General features: G+C 34.0%; 1 protein-coding gene across 1 annotated transcript in view; it reads right to left on the bottom strand.

The window, feature by feature from the left end:
- Positions 1 to 506: 506 nt before the first annotated feature.
- Positions 507 to 19,777, bottom strand: part of USP38 (ubiquitin specific peptidase 38) — a 32,490-nt gene continuing 13,219 nt past the window's right edge. Inside the window, exons 5-10 of the mRNA XM_010854716.1 lie at positions 16,735 to 16,893; positions 14,692 to 14,885; positions 11,742 to 11,835; positions 8,966 to 9,072; positions 6,440 to 7,796; positions 507 to 1,730 (exon numbers count right to left, since the gene is read on the bottom strand). Of these exons, the coding sequence (XP_010853018.1) occupies positions 1,569 to 1,730; positions 6,440 to 7,796; positions 8,966 to 9,072; positions 11,742 to 11,835; positions 14,692 to 14,885; positions 16,735 to 16,893 (2,073 nt within the window). The 3' untranslated portion in view covers positions 507 to 1,568. The remainder of the gene's footprint in view (positions 1,731 to 6,439; positions 7,797 to 8,965; positions 9,073 to 11,741; positions 11,836 to 14,691; positions 14,886 to 16,734; positions 16,894 to 19,777) is intronic.

The raw sequence follows: 19,777 nt of genomic DNA, 5'->3' as shown, positions 1-19,777 counted from the left end.
AAATTCCTTCTGGTTTCAGTGATTTGTAGGGAAGAGAAATCTCAATTCTGTAAAGAACTTCCAGTTTTTAACTAATCCAATCAGTTTTTCTAATCTTCCTGATGACCAGAAACAGGTTAGGAATGGGAAGTAGTAGAATGAAGATGAGGATATCTGTTTTTAACCACTGACATTAAAAGCTTGGGAAAAAGATAAATCCCAAATCAACAAAGAACATTCTTTCCGTGAAATGTTTTAAAAATAAATATATGACCAATCTTCGGAGCTATGTACACGATGGGTAAGTTAAAACTTTTAGGAATGGAGACAACTGGGATAATTCCTGAATACTGTATAATCAAGACCTAGAAGAAGTGACTTGTTTCCAGTTTCCCGGCAAAGAAAATGTGGGAAGGTAGGGGCTGACATTTTGACATTTTATCTGAAACTGTGAAACAGAAATAACTGTGCAAAACACATGACTCAAAAAAAAAAAAAAAAAAAAAAGCCCAAATGTACAACTCTGAAAATATATGATCAATGTTTAATATTCTGAGGATTAAGTAAAAAAATCAAAAAAAATTTTTTTACTTGATCTAGTTCATTTCCTCTGAATTCTTAAGAGTTAAAAACAAACTACCACACTTTTTGATTTAGAACCATCAGATTTTACTTCAGGAAAATCTAATACCTTTCAAAAGTTATAATTTTAATGTTAGCACAAAAAATTACTTCCTAACATTTCATTTTAGAAAACCTTTTCTGCAGCCAAAGATTCTTATTTTTGAATTACAGTACTGCAAGGCACATACAGAACTCACCTCCTTCAAAACACACAGAAGATATACTCCCTGAAATAGAATTTTTAAAATCCTCAATTAGAAATACTACAAAGTTAGCAATTCTTAAGGTAAAAATGTGACTCCTACAGGATCATGCACGTTTCTTAAGATCAAATTCAGCACATATGTATAAATAATCCTTTTTTAAAACATTTTTACTCGAAATGCAGAGACAGTGATGCTGAAGACAGCACTGAACAAACCTGAAAAGTACTACAGCTTGATAAAGTTTATGTTATTGCCTTCATAAGAGACTGTATCATCGCTAGTATTCTCAAAGACTTGAATTTAATAATGGGGTAACTACAAAGGGAATAAAATATTTGCTTTCTTTTTAAACAATATTTCCTTCACCTCCAACACACAATTCTTTTATAAAGGATGCTAAGTGAAATCTATGTTCTGTTCAGTAAAACTGAGCAAGGACCATTTAAATGCCTCTAACTAAATTTAATGCAGCTTCATTAGGGACCAGGTACATATTTTCCTCTGAAAATTTTTGGTCAAGCATGTCTAACCATAAAAGCAAATGGAGTTTTAAGAGGTAGATTTTTTTTTCCCATGATGCATTTTGTTAATAAATGTATTGTCAAGAAAATAAAACAAGCACTGAGTGTGTTTTCTTAAAGTATAAGGGTCTAATGAAAAGAAAAATAAAAGATAGATATGATATTTGTTACAGTCTGACATTTTAACAGTCATGGTATTGGATGTTTTGTGACCAGTGCATTTTGGACTCTCTCAGCATCAAAATACGAGTCTTCCAACTGTATTAAATCCGCCTCCACCCCCACCACCAGTTGGTCCACAGCTTCCGGGTGGATCGTTGTCATCAAATCCATTGGGCCGAAAAGAACAGGATGCAGATGCAGCTTGTAGGGCCCGGGCTCGAGCATTCAACTCTTGTTCCTGAAATTTAAAATAGTTTTTATGACATTAAAACTCTAACTACCGTGGATGGGTATATCATCTATAAAAATATTTTTCAGTTGCTTTAATCCTTAAGTATCCTTCAAATCTCAGTAACTTTAAAAATACTGATTACACTAATCCTTATCAAACTGTACTAAAGTACATAATCACAGATGGAGCAAACAAGAGAGAGAGCAAAATCCTGGTGTAATTTTAGAGAATGATAGATCCTAAAGGCCATCCTCTGTCAATACCCCACTTTAACTGAAGCCCCACAGTCTTCAGATTTCTCTACAGAAACATCACAGTTCTTGCAAAGCTCATCAACAAATACAAGAATGGATTTCTTTCCTAATACACAGAACACAAAATTCAAAGGTTATGACAATGGATTATCTACTTTCCGTCAAGTGGGGCTGTTTTGGAAGTGGGTGATTACAGTAAAAGGTATAAATAATGAAAGAGGGCTCAATGTTTTCCTGCCCTTTCCTCAGAATATTTCTCAGTAAATAACAGATCTCAAAAACACTGCTAAAGAAAATGGAGCCTGTCTTCTTACAGTATTACTTAAAACCATCCCCTACCAGATTATTAGAACTTTTATAAGGACTCATATTCATCTCTGTGCCAGACACATATTAAGTGCTCAGTAAATATTCATGATCTCAAACTAGAACACTGTTAGGTACTCAGCCATGAAAGGAAGAAATATGAATAAACATTTATTTGTAAATTGCAAATTCATTTGGCAAGGTGTTGAACTGGATTCTAAAACTGACACAAACTCCAAGGAAGAATAGGCAAAATATTCTGGCATAGGTCCATTTTCTGGGAAAGAGTCCGCAACTGTCAAATGAGGTCATTAGTGTCAACAAGGTGTAAAAGCCACTGGTAACAGCATAACCCTTAAATGATTAGGTATACTCATCCTGAAGGACTCTCACAGTGCCATCGACATTAATATTAAAAACTGTACTATTTCCAGCTTTTCAACTACAAGTCCAATTAGTTTGTTCCGCCTGGCAATGTAATGTTCAATTTCTAGCTAAATTTTCTTAGTTGACTATTCTACCCTCTTCATGAGATGCCTGAGTTTTATCATGGAGGAAAAACCTCAGGCATACCTTGACATCTCTCTATATTATGGACACCCTGGTTTCTCAGTAAGCATACATGACTGCTGTGCGATTCCCAATACACAAAATGATCAACAACCACATATTTTATGGCTGAATGTGATCATAGATAAGAAATCCTTATAGCAGAATGGCTTAATTAACCAGTCTCTGATAGGCCCTTAGAAAGGCTTTTAAAACTTAATTTACAGGATATTTCTCAGAAACAATTCTTCCATTAACTCTATCAGTTACAACATTTATAACTGTTGGCTCCTCTGTATCATGTCTAACCACACGATATTTCTCAGGGATTATATTAATTTATTCTTCAATTTGTAAAGTTAGAGTAAGATTACATATGTTTGACAGATAAAAAAATAAAAGCTGCCATACAGATATCAGAAATAGACACAAAAATAAAACCAGAAATACTCCATTCTGGCTCTATAATATATTAAGCTATCTAAACAAGCAATGAAAATATGGCTCTGTATCTAAGAAACAATATTTGGTTTAGGATACAGATCATGGTCCCTAATGAAATAAATAAACTGAGTAAATATGCAAGGCAGAGTTCAAGAAGTTCTATTCAAGAAGATCTTGCCTAGACTCTCTTAAACAGTGATTTCCCACCAGAAACTATGTTGAAGAACCTACACAATACAAAACTGAGTAACCCCATTGCTTCTGAGACATCTGAAACCTATATTATATTATACTTTAAGATATAGGGCTTCTCAAGGAAGTAAGATTTCATTTTTACTTTTGTAGTTATTTATATAATTACATGGCTGATGGAGGAAAGCATATGATATTCTGTTTTCAGAAGATAAGCTTCAACTATGGATAAAAGTAGGGGAAACATTTCATTTTATTTCTTTGAATATAGATGAGAATATTAGGTAAATTCACAAATTTATAAGTAATTTTACCCAATTTATATAAAGTATTAAAATTAATTCTTATTTCAATAGTGGACTATTGGTCAAGTAACAAAAAGGAGCTACTGTTGCTTTGGGACAAAAACCTTTCAGTATATTTAGATCTCTCATTTAAGTAAATCTGTAAGCATAAAATTGATCCAGCTTTTTTGTTTGTTTTAAACTACACAGATACAATATATACTCTTATGCATGAGATACAATATATACTCTTATGTATGATGAAGAAAGATATTCAGACAAACTCCCACCTCCTCCAAAGAAAGAAAAGAAACTGAACAAGAAAGGGGAGGACTGTCTGCAGTTAGGGTGGAACACATGGGGTTAGGTGATACCATTCACACATCCTTTCTCACACTGGATCCTAACAGAAAGCATGATGTTTGTAGTCCAGTTGCTAAAAGAATGGAGATACTCCTAATGGAAGTTGGGGGTAGAAGGATATGAGGAACAAGCCCTTTCCCAGATATACTTCAGGATCTACAGTTTGCACTGCTTTCCTGCGTGTCAGGTTATGATACAGAGTAGAAAATAGTTTGTGTGGTAGAATTCTTTTGCCTAGGTTTTTCAAAACCACTAGTGCTTCCCATACTATAAAGAGCAAGAGTCTTTCTAACACTTGTAAATCTAGCTGTGACTTAACTCCATAGCCTTACTTTTACTAAGATTTGGTAAGTTTTTTACAACTATTTTATAATTAGGCAGAATGCCATTTCTTAAAGCCAAAGCTGTATCCCAAACATAGCAATCTATTACAAAGCATTTTTACTATGAAATGGGCACACACTTTTAACTATAACTCAAGAGTGAATGTAAAAACAGCACTGGAAATGAGAGGAAAAATATACACATATATGTTCCACGTGTTCAAAACTAAAGAATGACAGCTGAAAACTGCTATATATAAAATCTCACCACATATTGTCACTGCCAGGCAATTATGAAGACACGTTCACAACAGAAGCAGCACTACAGCTCCTAACGCAAACTTAAAACACCAGAATGACTTGGTTACAGTATGAGAAACATCACCATTCAAAACCTATCCATTATAGTACTGTATTTATATTTAAGTTTCTAATTAATTTCTAGTTGGGTATTTGTTTTTGTAATTTGGTTCAAAAAGGCACTTTAATATGAAGCTTTAACAGCCTAGGAGTCTTAATCAGGTAAATAAATAATATCTTAAAACAGGTAATAACTTTAATGTAAAATGAAGTGATAACTTTTTTGCATTAGACAACTGGACAATCTGAGACATAAAATGGAATTTAGAACAACTGCACAGCACGAGAAACTGAATTCACAAAGTACATAATGGTTTTTCTTTATAATGGCATACGGATAATAAAGTAATAATGAAAAGAATGGCTCATCACAAACACTGTAAAATAGGATGTAATGGGGTAAGTTTTTGGCATTCCAATTATAGAAATGAGAGTAGTTTTTATATATTTCAAAAGTCAAGATTGCACTGGGCCTTATTTTCATATTTTATATTGTAGAAATTCTGTTTCAACCTTACCTTCTTACCCTCACTCCATCTTTCCAATGTTCAAGAATCCTGATGATTCCTATCTAATGGCTTATTTGATATCTAGCAAGAAGTACATGGTTGAATATATTCTATTACCTTGATCATAAGCCTTTCTGGTAGTGAATAAGGAATATTCTGAGTTTCTTATTTTTTTTTCCTGCAAAATGTATTGTTTCTGTGTAATGCTGGAACACTGCCATACTCCTTTAAAAATGTATCATGTATCATTATTTGAATATTTCATAATACAGTAAACTTTCCCAAAAATCAGTACTGTTTTTTCTCTTATTCTGAATCTTTTAAGAGTCTGTAACACAAAATTTTTAGAAACTTACATATTTAAACTCATAAAATCATTTGGTGTGTTTGTAATACACCTACAGTTTTAACTCCTATTTACTGTTGGTCTTTTATGTTGATAGCAAGTTGCCAGGTTTCAAAGAAAAATACTTTCAGCAAGGTCTATATTAAGTTTAAAGTAAGAAAAATCTTTGTGAAAAGTATATTTATAAGTAAATTCAGCTCATATGAAATCCTTATTCCATAGTTTTCTTTACTGTTGTATTATTGCCTTGATTCTACCTATCAGGTCCTTAAAGAATACAAACATCTGTTGTGTCCATATTCTACCTTTTAGTCTCCTTTTAACCACTTGTCAGTAAATAGTTCTTAAAATATTTGTACAAAGGTCAAGAAGAAATAAATACAAATTTAGCAGTTGTTTCCCCTGGCAGGTGGAACTAAAAGGAAGAGGAAAACATTTCCATTTTATTAAACTTCTGAATTTATTCTTATTAAATTTGTTAAACATTAAATTTCTGAATGGCATGATTTTATAATGATCAGATCTTTTCTAATTGAAAACAAAGAAGGGCTTCTATACTGCATCTAATTGTGACTCTCCATAACTAATTCATAATATTAGCAAGTAAGAAAATTTAGTTATAAAGGTTGAACCCATTTCATATGAACCCAGATTCAAATTTCAAAGTCACCACTTTGTAAATTCATAGGAAGTGTAAAGGTGGATTTCAAAATTAAGGCAAGCATTCAACCATTTATCAACTGTTTAAATATATTCCACAAATGATGACTATATTTCCAACTTACCTGTAAATATAGTTTATTGTCTTTTGTTATAGCATCCATTAGTTCTTTCTGTAGAGGTGGGTCTCCATTTACCCAGAGTCCAGTGGTTGAATTATTACCATTTAAACCATTAGTACTGTTCTGTCTCTTATACAAAAGTACATAAGCTGTATCCTTGGGAAACCTACTCGTAATTTTCTGGACTGACTGAAATGAAGTAAACGTCACTCGGCTGTCATTAAATAAAAACCATTCTTTTGACATGTCCTTATTTTCCAAATCCTGTTCAATCACTACAGTGGGACTCTCTCTCCCTAGTAAGTGATTCCGGGAGGAGGAAAACGCCAGAGTTTCAGGCTGGGGGCACATCTGGCAGGAGGACTCTGTTCCTGTGACGTTTCTGGCATAAGAATAGTAATGCCCACTTTCTGAGGACACACCAGAGTGAACGACCACAGAACTCAAGAGATAGGGCACCAATTTTGGGGAGCAAGCTTCTTCAGTCCCAGAAGGCTTTAACTTTTTAGCTAGATTCTCACTAATGTCAGTGAAGTCAACATCTAGAGACCAACTTTCTGACAATGAAGAGAAAGGAGTTCTTTTAACTGGCAACTCCAAAACCAGTGGCAGTGACACATTGTCTAGTATTTTTCTTCTCACATGATACTTCTGATCATATGAAAATCTTAAGAGAGTAAGGATAAGGTATTCAGGTTCCTCTGTGATTTGCATAGTTTTCTCGGCATTCTGCAGAGAGGCACAGTTTTCACAATAATACTGGTTGTCACCAGTAAGAATCTCTGGAGCCAAAAAATAATTTAATAAGTCAGTCACTGAAGGTGTGGTTTCACCTCCTGGTTTCTGAGGTACATCTTTATTAACAAGCATCTTGCTAGAGTCATTAGGGACAGAAGTGTCCTCAGTACAGCAGAACTCATCAGGACTGTCAACCATTCTTTCATTCACAGCTGAGTCGCAGGCAATGGCAACTGCTGACGCGTTACAGACTCCTGGTTCTTTTGAAGGACCAGGCCCGCTGGCCTGTGTTAGGCCATCATCTTGTGTACTGGGTGATGATGCTGGATCTTGAAAAGACAAGTTTTCCACGGAAGAGGAAGGACAAAAGGCCAGTGAAAGATCTGTAAAGGCTTCCACTTTCTGTGAGGTACTCCTGCAGTTCAGACAACAAATATGAGTTCGCAGTTTTCCTCCAAACATTTTTTCAATTAGCGTCTTCTCACCGTCACTTGTGCAATGGGTCTCTGTTAGGACAGCTGCTTTATTGGCTACCTCCTGTAAAGAAGTTTCACTGCATCCTGGACTTTCAGAAGACTTGTGTGAGGACTGAACTTTCAAGATCTTTTCTTCTTCATGGAGCCTGCAGGAGAGTATATCATTATATAGCTACTTGGCTTACATTTAAATGTCAGTTCTACTCAAAAATATGAGTGGCTTGGCTTATATAAATAGCCAAATTATTCTTATCAAATATAATGCTTATTTAAAAAATAAAGTTTCTCCTCCTTTAAACCAGATAACCCTTTATCAAACAGTTCGAGAATGTAGATCAGAAGATAACTCAGGGATTGTTCCTGACCTATATTCTCACTACACTTTCGTCATACTGCTATTTTATAGCACTTACACCGTATATACCCACTAACTGCCTTATAGATCTTTGTCTGCCTGGCATCTCATAGAAAGCCTGGCACAAAGAAACTACTCAACGTATCCTTGTTGAATGGGAAGAACATGTTGCACATGTTGGGTTCAACTAACTTTACTAGTCATTTACATTCCAGAAAGGAGGCAAAGACCAGGAAACAATAGGTTTTATTACCTAAGGGGGAAGAAGACAATAAAATTTATCAAACCCACCTAATTATCAGTTGGTCTAAAGGTGAAGTTATTAAATTTTGTTATCTCAGAATGCCTTTATACTCTTAAAAATAACCGAGGAACCTGAGAGCTATCATGTATGTGGTTGTATCTATCAATATTTACTGTATTCAAAAACTGAGAATAAAAGTAATAAAGTGCTACATAATAATAAATAATAAACTCATTACATGCTAATATAAATAACATTTTTAAATGAAAAGCAGTTATATTTTCTAAACCCAAAAAAATTTAGTGAGAAGAATGGCTCATTTTGCAAATATTTCAAGCATCTGGCTAAACAGAAGGCAGGCTGGATCCTTGCATCTGCTCTGCATTCAGTCTATTGTGCTCTGTTGTTTTGGATGAAGCATATGAAGAAAGTCTGGCCTTAACTACAGATACACAGATATGCAGTCGGAAAGGGAAAGACCCCTGAAAGTGTTTTGGGAACCCCTAGGGGTTCTTGTACTACACTTTGAGAACAGCTAAAGTAAGAAAATTTAAAAAAGAAACTAAATTAAAAACACCTAAAAAAATACAATAAATGCAAGGCATTTTAGAGTTTAACATTAGAAATAATGTCTTTAAAGGTAAAAACAATATTCGGTAGAAATAATCTGTTAAGAAAGAACTAATTCAAATCACAGCTCTAGAAATACTTTTTACCTGTCTAGTAGAAACCTGAGGTATTCAGAACAGTCTTGTTGTGATCTGGGGGTAAACCATGGAGGTCTGGAAGCCTCAAAGAATATCCGAGGTGCATATGCTTCTCTCTGTTGATCGAGAAAACACAAAGAAGTGATTCTCACATCATGAGCTAAATACCTAAATCTTAATATATAATGTTTAATAAAGATTACTACAATTACATGGGCTTAACCTTTACTACAAAAGACCAAACAAATACATTTAGGTAACTTTCAGTCATAACTTCTCATTCTGCAGATCAGAAATAAGATCTAGAGAAAGTATGTGATGTGCCCAAGGTCATATAGCTCAACTAGTAGCAGAGGGGATTTTTATCAGACCCCAAGTCTCTTTAACTTAATACAGTGCTTCTGCCCTTATCTCTCTGATGTGCTTGAATCCACAATTTAAAAAAATATCTGAAAAAAAAAAAGTTAGTGGATATATATTTTGGATTAATAAGGGACATACTCTAAACAGCCATGCATACTGATTTTAGGTGAAAATTTCTTTGACTGGGAACACATGTCATAAATGTATGGAATATGAACACACTGGTCAGGAACTTTCCTAACTTTATTTGTTTTAGCATAGGAGCAGTTTAGTGAAGTGATTGCTTGTGGACTTTAGAGCAAGGTAGGCTGAAATCCTAGATTTTGCCACAACAAAAAAAGAACTGAAAAAGACATCTACAAAGTTGTGATTATAACTTGAAAATTTAGAATTTGAGTATTTGTGGTATATATGACAGGGTTCTCAGTTAAGGAAAACATTTCTATCAAAATAGGTGTGTTTATGGCATTTTGAAGAAAAGGAATTTGGTGGATTGTTTGCAATGGGTTTCAGAAATCATTTGATTCATATTCCAGTCTTGCCACTTGTTTGCATGGCCATGAAAGCAGGTCATGTAAGCCCTGTTTCTTTACCTGTAAAATGGGGACACTACCTTATTACCTCACAGATTGATTTTGAGGATTAAGAGATAATATATGTAAACCACCTAGCACAGGAGCTGCTGCTGCTGCTAAGTCGCTTCAGTTGTGTCCGATTCTGTGTGACCCCATAGATGGCAGCCCACCAGGCTCCCCCGTCCCTGGGATTCTCCAGGCAAGAACACTGGAGTGGGTTGCCATTTCCTTCTCCAATGCATGAAAGTGAAAAGTGAAAGTGACTAATTTAAATGCTCAATACATAATAGCTTTATTAATTATGAGAATAAAAGCCTTTTAAATCATATAGGGTAAATCTACCTACCTAATCTACTTGTCAGACAGGGTCTCAACTATGGCAGAAGTTTAATTAGGTTCTCTTGTTAATTGTTCTTTTGTTGGGAATATGGAAGACTCCTAAGGCTTTTTCCTAATAGCTCTGACTTAAGTTAATATAGTATATATAATGTATTTATTTCTACACATGTACACATAGATACACACACACCTACCATATGCATACATGTTATATAGCTGACCATTGAACAACATGGGGTTAGGGGTGCTGACCCTCTGCTTAGTCAAAAACTTGTGTATAACTTTACAACAGGCCCACCATATCTGTGGTTCTGTATCTGTGGACTCAGACATGGATTATGTAGTACTGTAGTACATATTTATTGAAAAAAATCCATGTGTAAGTGAACCTTTGCAGTTCAACTGTGATGTTCAAGGGCAAACTCTATATAACATACAGTAAATACAGCATACAGTAAATACAGCAAGTACATACATCCATTTACTAGAAAACAATGTTTGGAAGTTGCAGGGAGGAGATTTCATCTCCTTTGGTCCTGAGGTGTTAAATTTGTGAACATATTTCCTCCAGGTAGAGAACAGTAAAATGATCCTCTGAGTATTTCAGGCCATCACTCATGTCAATCTTGATTCCTTCCATTTAAGAAGTTATACTTGAGATATTTCTCAGCTTGTAGATAGGAAACAAAACATTCCTAACAACCCAATTCCATCAATTCTAAATCTATCTTCTCTTCTGGCTGTAACTACCTATTCCTTTAGACCTCTGTGAAATGAAAACAGTAAAACCAGAAAATATTATTTATAAACGATTTGTATTATTCATAGGTATTACTCAAAACTTAAAAGTACAAGTTCCTTGAGCATAAGGATTCCTTTCTGAATGCTTATCAGACTTCATATTTTATCTCTCAATAAATGGCTATTTACATGACGTTCTTGCTGTTAGCATAAACTTATTTCCTTGGATTAATTTGTGGACATAAAAGATCACAAAATTTTAAGCTCCATAACTTTTAACAGATAAACAGTTTATCCATTAAGTTCAAAAGTTTAGTCATAATGAAAGGATATATACATTAGAAACGGGAGGGAAAAAAAGCCAAGATGCCACAAAATTATTTTAATTATTCATGTTAAATTGTTCATTACTATGAAAATCTACCAAATTAATATCTATAAACTTAAATTAAAGATGCATTTTAAAATATTTCTTCATGAACGAGCTAATTTTTGATAGGAAATCAAATTTTACCTATAATAATTAGAATAATGGGTCAGTAAAATATTCATCTACAAGAATGGAAAGTAGAAGGGAAAAGTAAGAACTTAGGGCATATCCTGATTTTAGGCAGTATCTCTTTAGATTTCTATGCGGATCTGTTGTGCTGGGAGAGAGATATATTATTTCTTCAGTTAAAAAGGTTCATCAAATTTGATATAATGTGAAGTTTAAAGAAGATTATCAATTCAGTTAACATATACATACTATACACACTTACACTCACCTGTGTATGAGCCAAAAAGGCAAAAAGATGCTGTAATTTTTTCATTAATGAATTGCACCCATTTAGATTTAAAGATAATACTTGTCTCCTGAAACTGAAAGATAGTAACATATAATGATTTTTTGTCTACATGTGTACACATGATGCACTTTTTAAAAGCTAAAGGGAAGTTAGTTCAAGTTATTATCCTTAAAGTAAAATTTCACTTACCTGAAGGCCCTTTACCTAGCAAAGTCACTGCCTACAATGTAGTGAAGAAGAAAGAAAATGGTGCAAATAGAAATAGATGAAGCTATTAACTAATAACTTGAGTAAACAACTTTTAAATTCTTTCAACTCATGAAATATAAAAAAATGTCCTGTCATCAAAACTATGATAAAGTTAAGAGTTTTAAAGAATGTAGTACTAGTGCTGAATGGGAAAAGAAGAAACTTCAAAAAACAGTATAGAACAATTTGGTATCCTTTTGGGAAAAAAATGGAATTAAACAAGATTTCATATCATTACAGATGCCACAGAGAAGTAATGAGCTAAATATAAAATATGAAAATACTGAAGTATTTAACAGAAGAAAAGGGGGTAAAGGGATTTTGGAGGGGAAGGTGTCCTAGAATTCAGAAGCTATAAATGATAAATAGCAGATCTGTCTACATAAAATAAAACATTGCAAACAAAACACTTGATAAATGTATCATTCTGATGGGAAGAAAGCACATATACATCCAGGATAAATCAGTAGGAAAAAGAAAAGGACCCAACAGAAAGGTGTGCAATGGAAAGAAAAGGTCATTCAGAAAAGAGACACAAGTGAACAAAGATACTAGAGAGGACAAAAAACTGTAAAGGTCAGCCAAGATGCACAAAGACACTGTCGTCCAGATTGGAAAGATTTTTTAATACTGATTTTATCAAGTACTGCTAAAGGTATGGGGTCATAGGTACAATCATGTATTAGTATGCAAGTTCAAATGCTATAACCTTTCTGGAGACCAATATGGCACACCCTATTCAAAGAATAGCCTCTATATCATAGGCATATGTTAATTATAAGCAACACAACCTAATATTCATCATTAGGAAGATGATTAAATTAACTATGGCACATCTATTTACTCAGAATGACATAGCTCTGTCATTACACTAACATGGGACTATTTCCAATATAAAATCATCAAAAGAAAAAAAATAAGTGGCTGGAAAAGAATAAACAAGATTCTTTGTAAACATATTTTTAAAAACCAACACATTTGTTTTATACTAGATAAATCTTATCACTATACAAAAAATAGGTCTGGAACAATGCAAGCAAAACTATTAACAGAAACCTATGGGAATGTCTGATTTTTATTTTACGTACTCCTAGATTTATTTAAGAATTTACATATTACCAAAGAAATAAAATATGCTGTCTGCCTATTCTGAGATAGTATTGGCTGCTATAAAATAAGATGTGCTTTTTAATTGTAGCTATCAGTTATAACTGCTTTGAGTTTTTGCTTTCTCTATCATTTGTAAAATGAGATGGCTGGATTAGATGACCTCTGGTGGTAAGACATGGATTATTTTGGTTTTATGCCTAGTATCAGTTGTGTCTATGAATAAATATTTTCTTAGAACACAAGAAAAAATTCCTAAAAACAAACGAACCACTAGACCAAATGAAAACACCTTAGTTTTGATTGTATATATTGAGGCCAGGAAAGAAAATAAAGCTAAACTCTTCAGCTTTTAGTTTATGATTCCTCTGTGATCAATCGCTCAGTCATGTCCGACTCTTTGCAATCCCACACCGCAGCCCTCCAGGCTCCTCTGTCTATGGGATTCTCCAGGCAATAATACTGAAGTGGGCTGCCAAACCCTGCTCCAGGTGTGATACCTCTGCTGCTGCTGCTGCTGCTGCTAAGTCGCGTCAGTCGTGTCCGACTCTGTGCAACCCCATAGACAGAAGCCCACCAGGCTCCTCTGTCCCTGAGATTCTCCAGGCAAGAACACTGGAGTGGTTTGCCATTTCCTTCTCCAATGATGAAAGTGAAAAGTGAAAGCAAAGCCACTCAGTCGTGTCCGACTCGCAGTGACCCCAGGGACTGCAGCACCAGGCTCCTTCATCTATGGGATTTTCCAGGCAAGAGTACTGGAGTGGGAAAGGTTCATTTCCTTCTCCTTTTCCTGTGATACCTCTAGGAAGGCATAAAAACTTAGAAAGGCCTAAAATTCAATTTGTAAACATCTTTGGTCAAGTTCCATGAATATCCTATTGGTATAGAAGAGAAAAATTCAACCAGGTTTTTGCCTTCAGGAAAAGTTCACTATTTTGTTCCTTTACAGATTGCATTCACATAGCTAACAGCCACTGATTTCCTATTTGCTTGGCTGCGAAAGAAAATGTATTTGAAAGTAAATCTGTAAGACGACAAAGGAACATGTCTGTTATACATCTGTTCAGTATCTATCAACTTGGGATGGGAAGCACAGCTTGAATTTCTTTAAGGGCAGTGAAGAAGTTATTGATCTGAGAAACAAACAGCAAAATACCTACAAGCAGAAAAAACTAAATATGACCACTTCAGAAGATATACAGGTTAAAAAAAAAAAATCAGTCTTACAGGATAATAACAAATTAATACTTGAGGACCCTTAAATTCTGTGAAATAAGTTCAATCACTTCCTCTGATATATTAATAAATATCAAGTCAGAGCAATTGAAAGACTCTAAATGAAATAAATAATATAGACATGAAGTATAATTTATATAAATTAGCATTTTAATAGGTCCAGGCACTAAAAGCAATTTCATTTCTGAATAAGGCAATTATATGAAAATATTAATATTTGTTCTGCCATATATAAGAAATAATTTGAAGACAATCTCACCATCTTATATTTCATCAGCATGCATCAACTTCTACAGTTAAAATGAAAAATTTTTTAAAAGTTCAAATTTAAACTTACTCTGTGGCCATAAACAATGCTTGTATAACACTGTTCATATAACATGTATTCCCTAGATTAATAAGACCAGTTTTCCCAGTTTCAGATTTTCCAGAAAGTCTAGACAAGCAAGATGCCAAAGAATTGGATTGAGAAGTCCAGGCACTTTGATTGAGAATCAATTTAATCTTCTCTTCACTGGGCTTAGGGAAATCCTGTAGATCATAAAGAGGAAAAGTAGTATAAAATATAAACTATTTTTTGTTATTAACACCATAAAGAAGATTCTTCCACTGACATTTAATCTTTCTCTTTTCCCATTTAGTTTTGACATCACTGATAGTCAAGAAAAATCACAGTACATGGCAAAAATAATGATCTCCAAAAATGAATAAATATCTCCTAGAGTTTATCAAGCTGAGGAATACTCAAGAAATAGGAACTCAAGTCACATTTGAACTATTTCTACTTCCTATTTGCCAGCAAAATATTTTCAAAATAAACCTCTGCCATCAGAGAATATGTGGCAGTGCTATTCAAAGTCTGTAGAATGAGGACGTAGCACACAATTTGTTTTCAGAGTTCATAGTAAAATAAGAAATATCTCTTTATCATTCACTACTAATATTTACCCAGTGTTAACCCTTAGAAATGAAATCTCAAAGTAGTCAGAGGATGAAAAATGGAAGTATCTAAGCACAATGACCTCTGACTTTAAAACACAAAACTCCATCTCATGTTTAACCATAGAGAAAATTATTACAAGGTACAGTTTCTTCCCCGCTTTGTGACATATGAGAGAAAATGTTCCGTGTCAGTGGTTTTCAAGCATGAGTGGAGTACTGGAGACTAAGGAAAGCTGGGGCAAAATCTTGAAGGCTTTTTTGGACTGCTGTTACCACCTAAAGTACTTAAACCTCAGAAAATACTTTCTGGAGGAATTTTAATCTTTTGATTTTATTGTTATTGTTATTGTTGACATCTAATAGAAAATGCTTCCCATAGTTTAACAGGGAGATCTGTGCAAACTGAGCCTACTTCAGTTATCAGAATTTTCAGCTTTTAGTGGTGAAGAATGACATTTTACAACAGCAGTAGCTTTCATCTATGGACACAGCAACATCGCAGGAAGAGGTTAATATTGCTATCAAATCCATGACAAAAATCTTTTATAAATAAAGACAGTTACTTCTGAAGTGTCCAAGGGTCATACCAGTAGTATACCTTCTTTGCTGAACAGTTTTGTGTTTTGGTCTCATCCAAACTCATTCTAAGTCTAACTAGAAACTCTACAGTAGAAAGAATATGCTTTGTATTCATTTCAGATACAGAAGTAAAGATAATGAGACCTTATACTTTATTTCAGATCTCAAAAAGGAACATTATCAATAGAACTGATTTCTAATGACTTCTGAACACATCTAGCTGAAGGAAGTTCTCCAATTATTTTGCTGTTCCCTGATTAAGCAATACATTTACTAAGAGGAAAGTGTGCTATCTGTGACCCATTTTTCAAGACAAACAGAATCAATGCTTTTCAGATCCAGTATCCACACACAGTTGAAAAACAGTGAGTTCACAAATAATTCAAGTAAAGATTCTAAGATATATGAACATTCATGAACAATCCATAGCAAAAATGAAATAAAAATCAGAAGAAACAGAGGTCAAATACTGTAATTACAATGCCTTCCTTTGAATCTAAGATGTATCTTACATATTTTGACATTTCTGATATTGGGAAGCAACTTATGTACATATCAGCTTAATATATCATTTTTTAAAACAAATTTCCTCCAAAGCTGTTACGAATTTAAAGATATGCCTTATCATTGTTGGCACTGTAGAACTGAAGAAATATGATTATTAATTTGGAGAGTAATAGCACATAAGAAAGACATCACTAAGAATTATTGAACCACGGTTCCAGTTGCATTTTTCAAACAAAACGCACATTTCCATAAAAAAGAAAATTGAATAGCTGGTTATAGGAATGTTTCATCGCGTTCATCTATCACATCATAGGCTGCAGCTCCACAGACACTGGTGCAACTGCCATCATACCTTTATTGCCTCCAGGATGGGTTCGTAGAGATCTGGAAATCCAGAGTAGTGATACATCATACAGTGAATCAGTTCTGTTAACTGCACTAGGAAGGCTGTACTGGAAGGCAGACCATCACTTTTGAAGGAATGAACCAGATTAACCACATGAGGAACAATCTGAACAGAGAAAAAGACAAACATTCTTCAATTTGCACAAACTGGCAACAAATTCCCTAGCCTACAAATGGAATAGGGTTTCCCTGGTGGCTCAGTCTGTAAAGAACCAGCCTGCAATGCAGGAGACCCAGGTTTGGGAAAGATCCCCTGGAGAAGGAAGTGGCAACCCACACCAGTACAAATAGAACGCAAGTGTTACATGATTAGCAAATGCTCTTCTGTATGTTTGGTCACTGCCTTTTTCTAAAAACGTTATGAAGTTAAACATTTCTAGAATACCAAGGTAAATCTAGTTTTTGAAGCATATGTAATTGTAATCCATATAAGACCCCTCTCCTCATGCTTATACTCCATTTAAAACTAAGGTACAAAAAATTAAGGTAATAACTAGGAGCCTAAGTCACTGCTGCCATTTAAAAATGGCTTAAACTGAAAAATGTTGGGGCTATTATATTTACCAGATTGTTTAATAGGGACAAATGTTTAAAAGATAAACCAAGCATTAGCTTAAGAGCGCCATCTAGTGTGAATTTTAGATTTTTCACTTGAAAGAACTAGACATGTTATCCCAGGGACGGGGGAGCCTGGTGGGCTGCCGGCTATGGGGTGGAACAGAGTCGGACATGACTGAAGCAACTTAGCAGCAGCAGCAGCAGCAGCAGCACATTAAAGACTGCTTCAAGAAAATTTTCGTGATAACTTATCCATACAACTAAAATTACAGCTGAGGCTACAGCACCACCTCTATTTTAGACAAGGGACTACCTTTATTTTAGGGATGGTGTCTTATGCAACCATGGTTATCCTTACTAATGATCCCCATGCCCCACTTCCAAAAAAGAAGAGATGATTCTAAAAATAAAGAGAATTAGGAAAGTCCATTATTTTTAAGGAACTGGGGTTAGAAATTAAAGTGAAATCTAAAATGCTCATTGCTCATAATTATGTAGAAAACTATTAACACTGATAATAAGCACAACAATGTCCTTTCATTATAAAATTAAAGAAAAAGTCAATACAGAGCCAATCACATATTTAAGATATTATTATCAAAAATGCTACTTTGCAGCAATGGCTCATTAGTACAGAACTACACTTGTTTCAACTAATTATTATAATTTGATACTACATATTTAGAGTCCACATGTAAAAAGCATCTTATTATTTTCTCTTTGTAGAACTTTTGTGTATGTATGTGTGTGTGTATATGTAGCAACATGGGAAAATATTTATTATGTGATGTTAAATTTCAAAAGAAGGATACAAAAATTACATATTGATTATAAATATAAATACAACCTTGTTAAAATATTTAGGGGAAAAAACATTGTAATGGAAAACATAAAAATTAGTGTAGTGAGATTGTGGGTAATTTCATGATATATTGCCCTAACTTCCTATATTGTTATATTATCTTTCTATACAAGTTTAACTTTGTTGCAAATGAATTATACACTTAGTATAAAGAAAATCTGATGATACAAACATGTATGAAGTAAAAGTCTCCGTCCCACTGTCCAGCGAAAGACATTGGTTGTATATCAAACTTTATATGGCATGTCACGGCACATACCATATATGTGATTTTTTTGTACAAATGGAATCAAACCTATATACTGCCTAGAACTTTTCTTGTTTCAACTGACAATCATCCTTGCCTCAAATTCATGCAAAGCCTCCCAAATGGTCTCCTTGCTTTCACCTTTTGCCCTCCTTTAGACTACTTTTAAAGTAGCCAAATGAGCCAAATAAAAAGCAGTGTAGAACATTATTTGGTATAAGCAATGTAGAACATCTATTTGGTTCATGGCTAACTCATGACAAAAGTGAAGTTACAGCCAGCTCTATGGTCTTACCATCAAACAGCAAACAATTAACAGTTATATTCCAGTCAGCCCCCTTCCTTCTTGTAGAAAGAAATTCATATTCTTAAAATAATAGTGCTATTCTTCGTTCTCCTCTCTGGTTTTACTCTTATGCTTTGAGGTCTTAAATCATATTTTTGCTTTCACACCACTTTCTTTAGTCTTACCTCCATTGAAGGCATTAATCTGACCATAAAACTACCAGTTCCTAATGGTTCACACCACTGCTATCATCGCTACATTTCAAAGCAAATCTGAATTTTTTCTCCATAAAGCCATATCTATCAGATATTTGCTAAAATAGTCAGAAATCCAAAATTATGGTTTCCTCAGAGGTGATAGGAGAGACAAAGATGGAAGAGAAGAAAGAATTTTTAAAATGATTATTTAATGTATAATACTAAATCATCCAAAAGCCTTCCTAGTGTAGATTGGATCTTTGCAGACAGATAATATACCTAGTTATCTACTATTACATCTTACATGGTAAAAAATGATCGCTGACTCAAAAATAAGACTAAGTTCTTCACAAGTGTATAAGACAGATGTCCAAGCAGTTTATTATCTTCTAAATATCTGAAAACTGATTTTTTTTTTCTGAATGAGCAAATCTGAATATTTGCAGACATTACTGTGATATTCATTAAACTTAAGTTACTATTTAAGAAAATATGTATAACATTTAATTAGAAGGTTTGATATTTTCTCTTCCATTTAAAATTTTTTCGTCACTTATAAAAAGCATATGAAAAGCAAATGGTCCATAAAAACATACTCTGTAACATCAATCTTGGTTTGCTTTAAAATATTCTAAATGTGTAATACACTAGTGATTCCAGGTTCCTGTTCATACTTAGCAACTCCTAAATCTGAGTCCTTTGCTGAGTTATTTAGAGTTACAGGTGATTTAACTCCTGCATGACCCACTACTAGATGCCCAAGTTAATTTTAGTTGAGTAGTAGGTCAGGCTATATACAGTATGTAGACAGAATAATTAGGTCTTTGTTTGTAGACTTTA

This window comes from Bison bison, unplaced genomic scaffold (genome assembly GCF_000754665.1).
Source record: "Bison bison bison isolate TAMUID 2011002044 unplaced genomic scaffold, Bison_UMD1.0 scf7180017864348, whole genome shotgun sequence".
NCBI lineage: Eukaryota > Metazoa > Chordata > Mammalia > Artiodactyla > Bovidae > Bison > Bison bison.
This window is presented reverse-complemented; position numbering and strand designations above follow the sequence as displayed.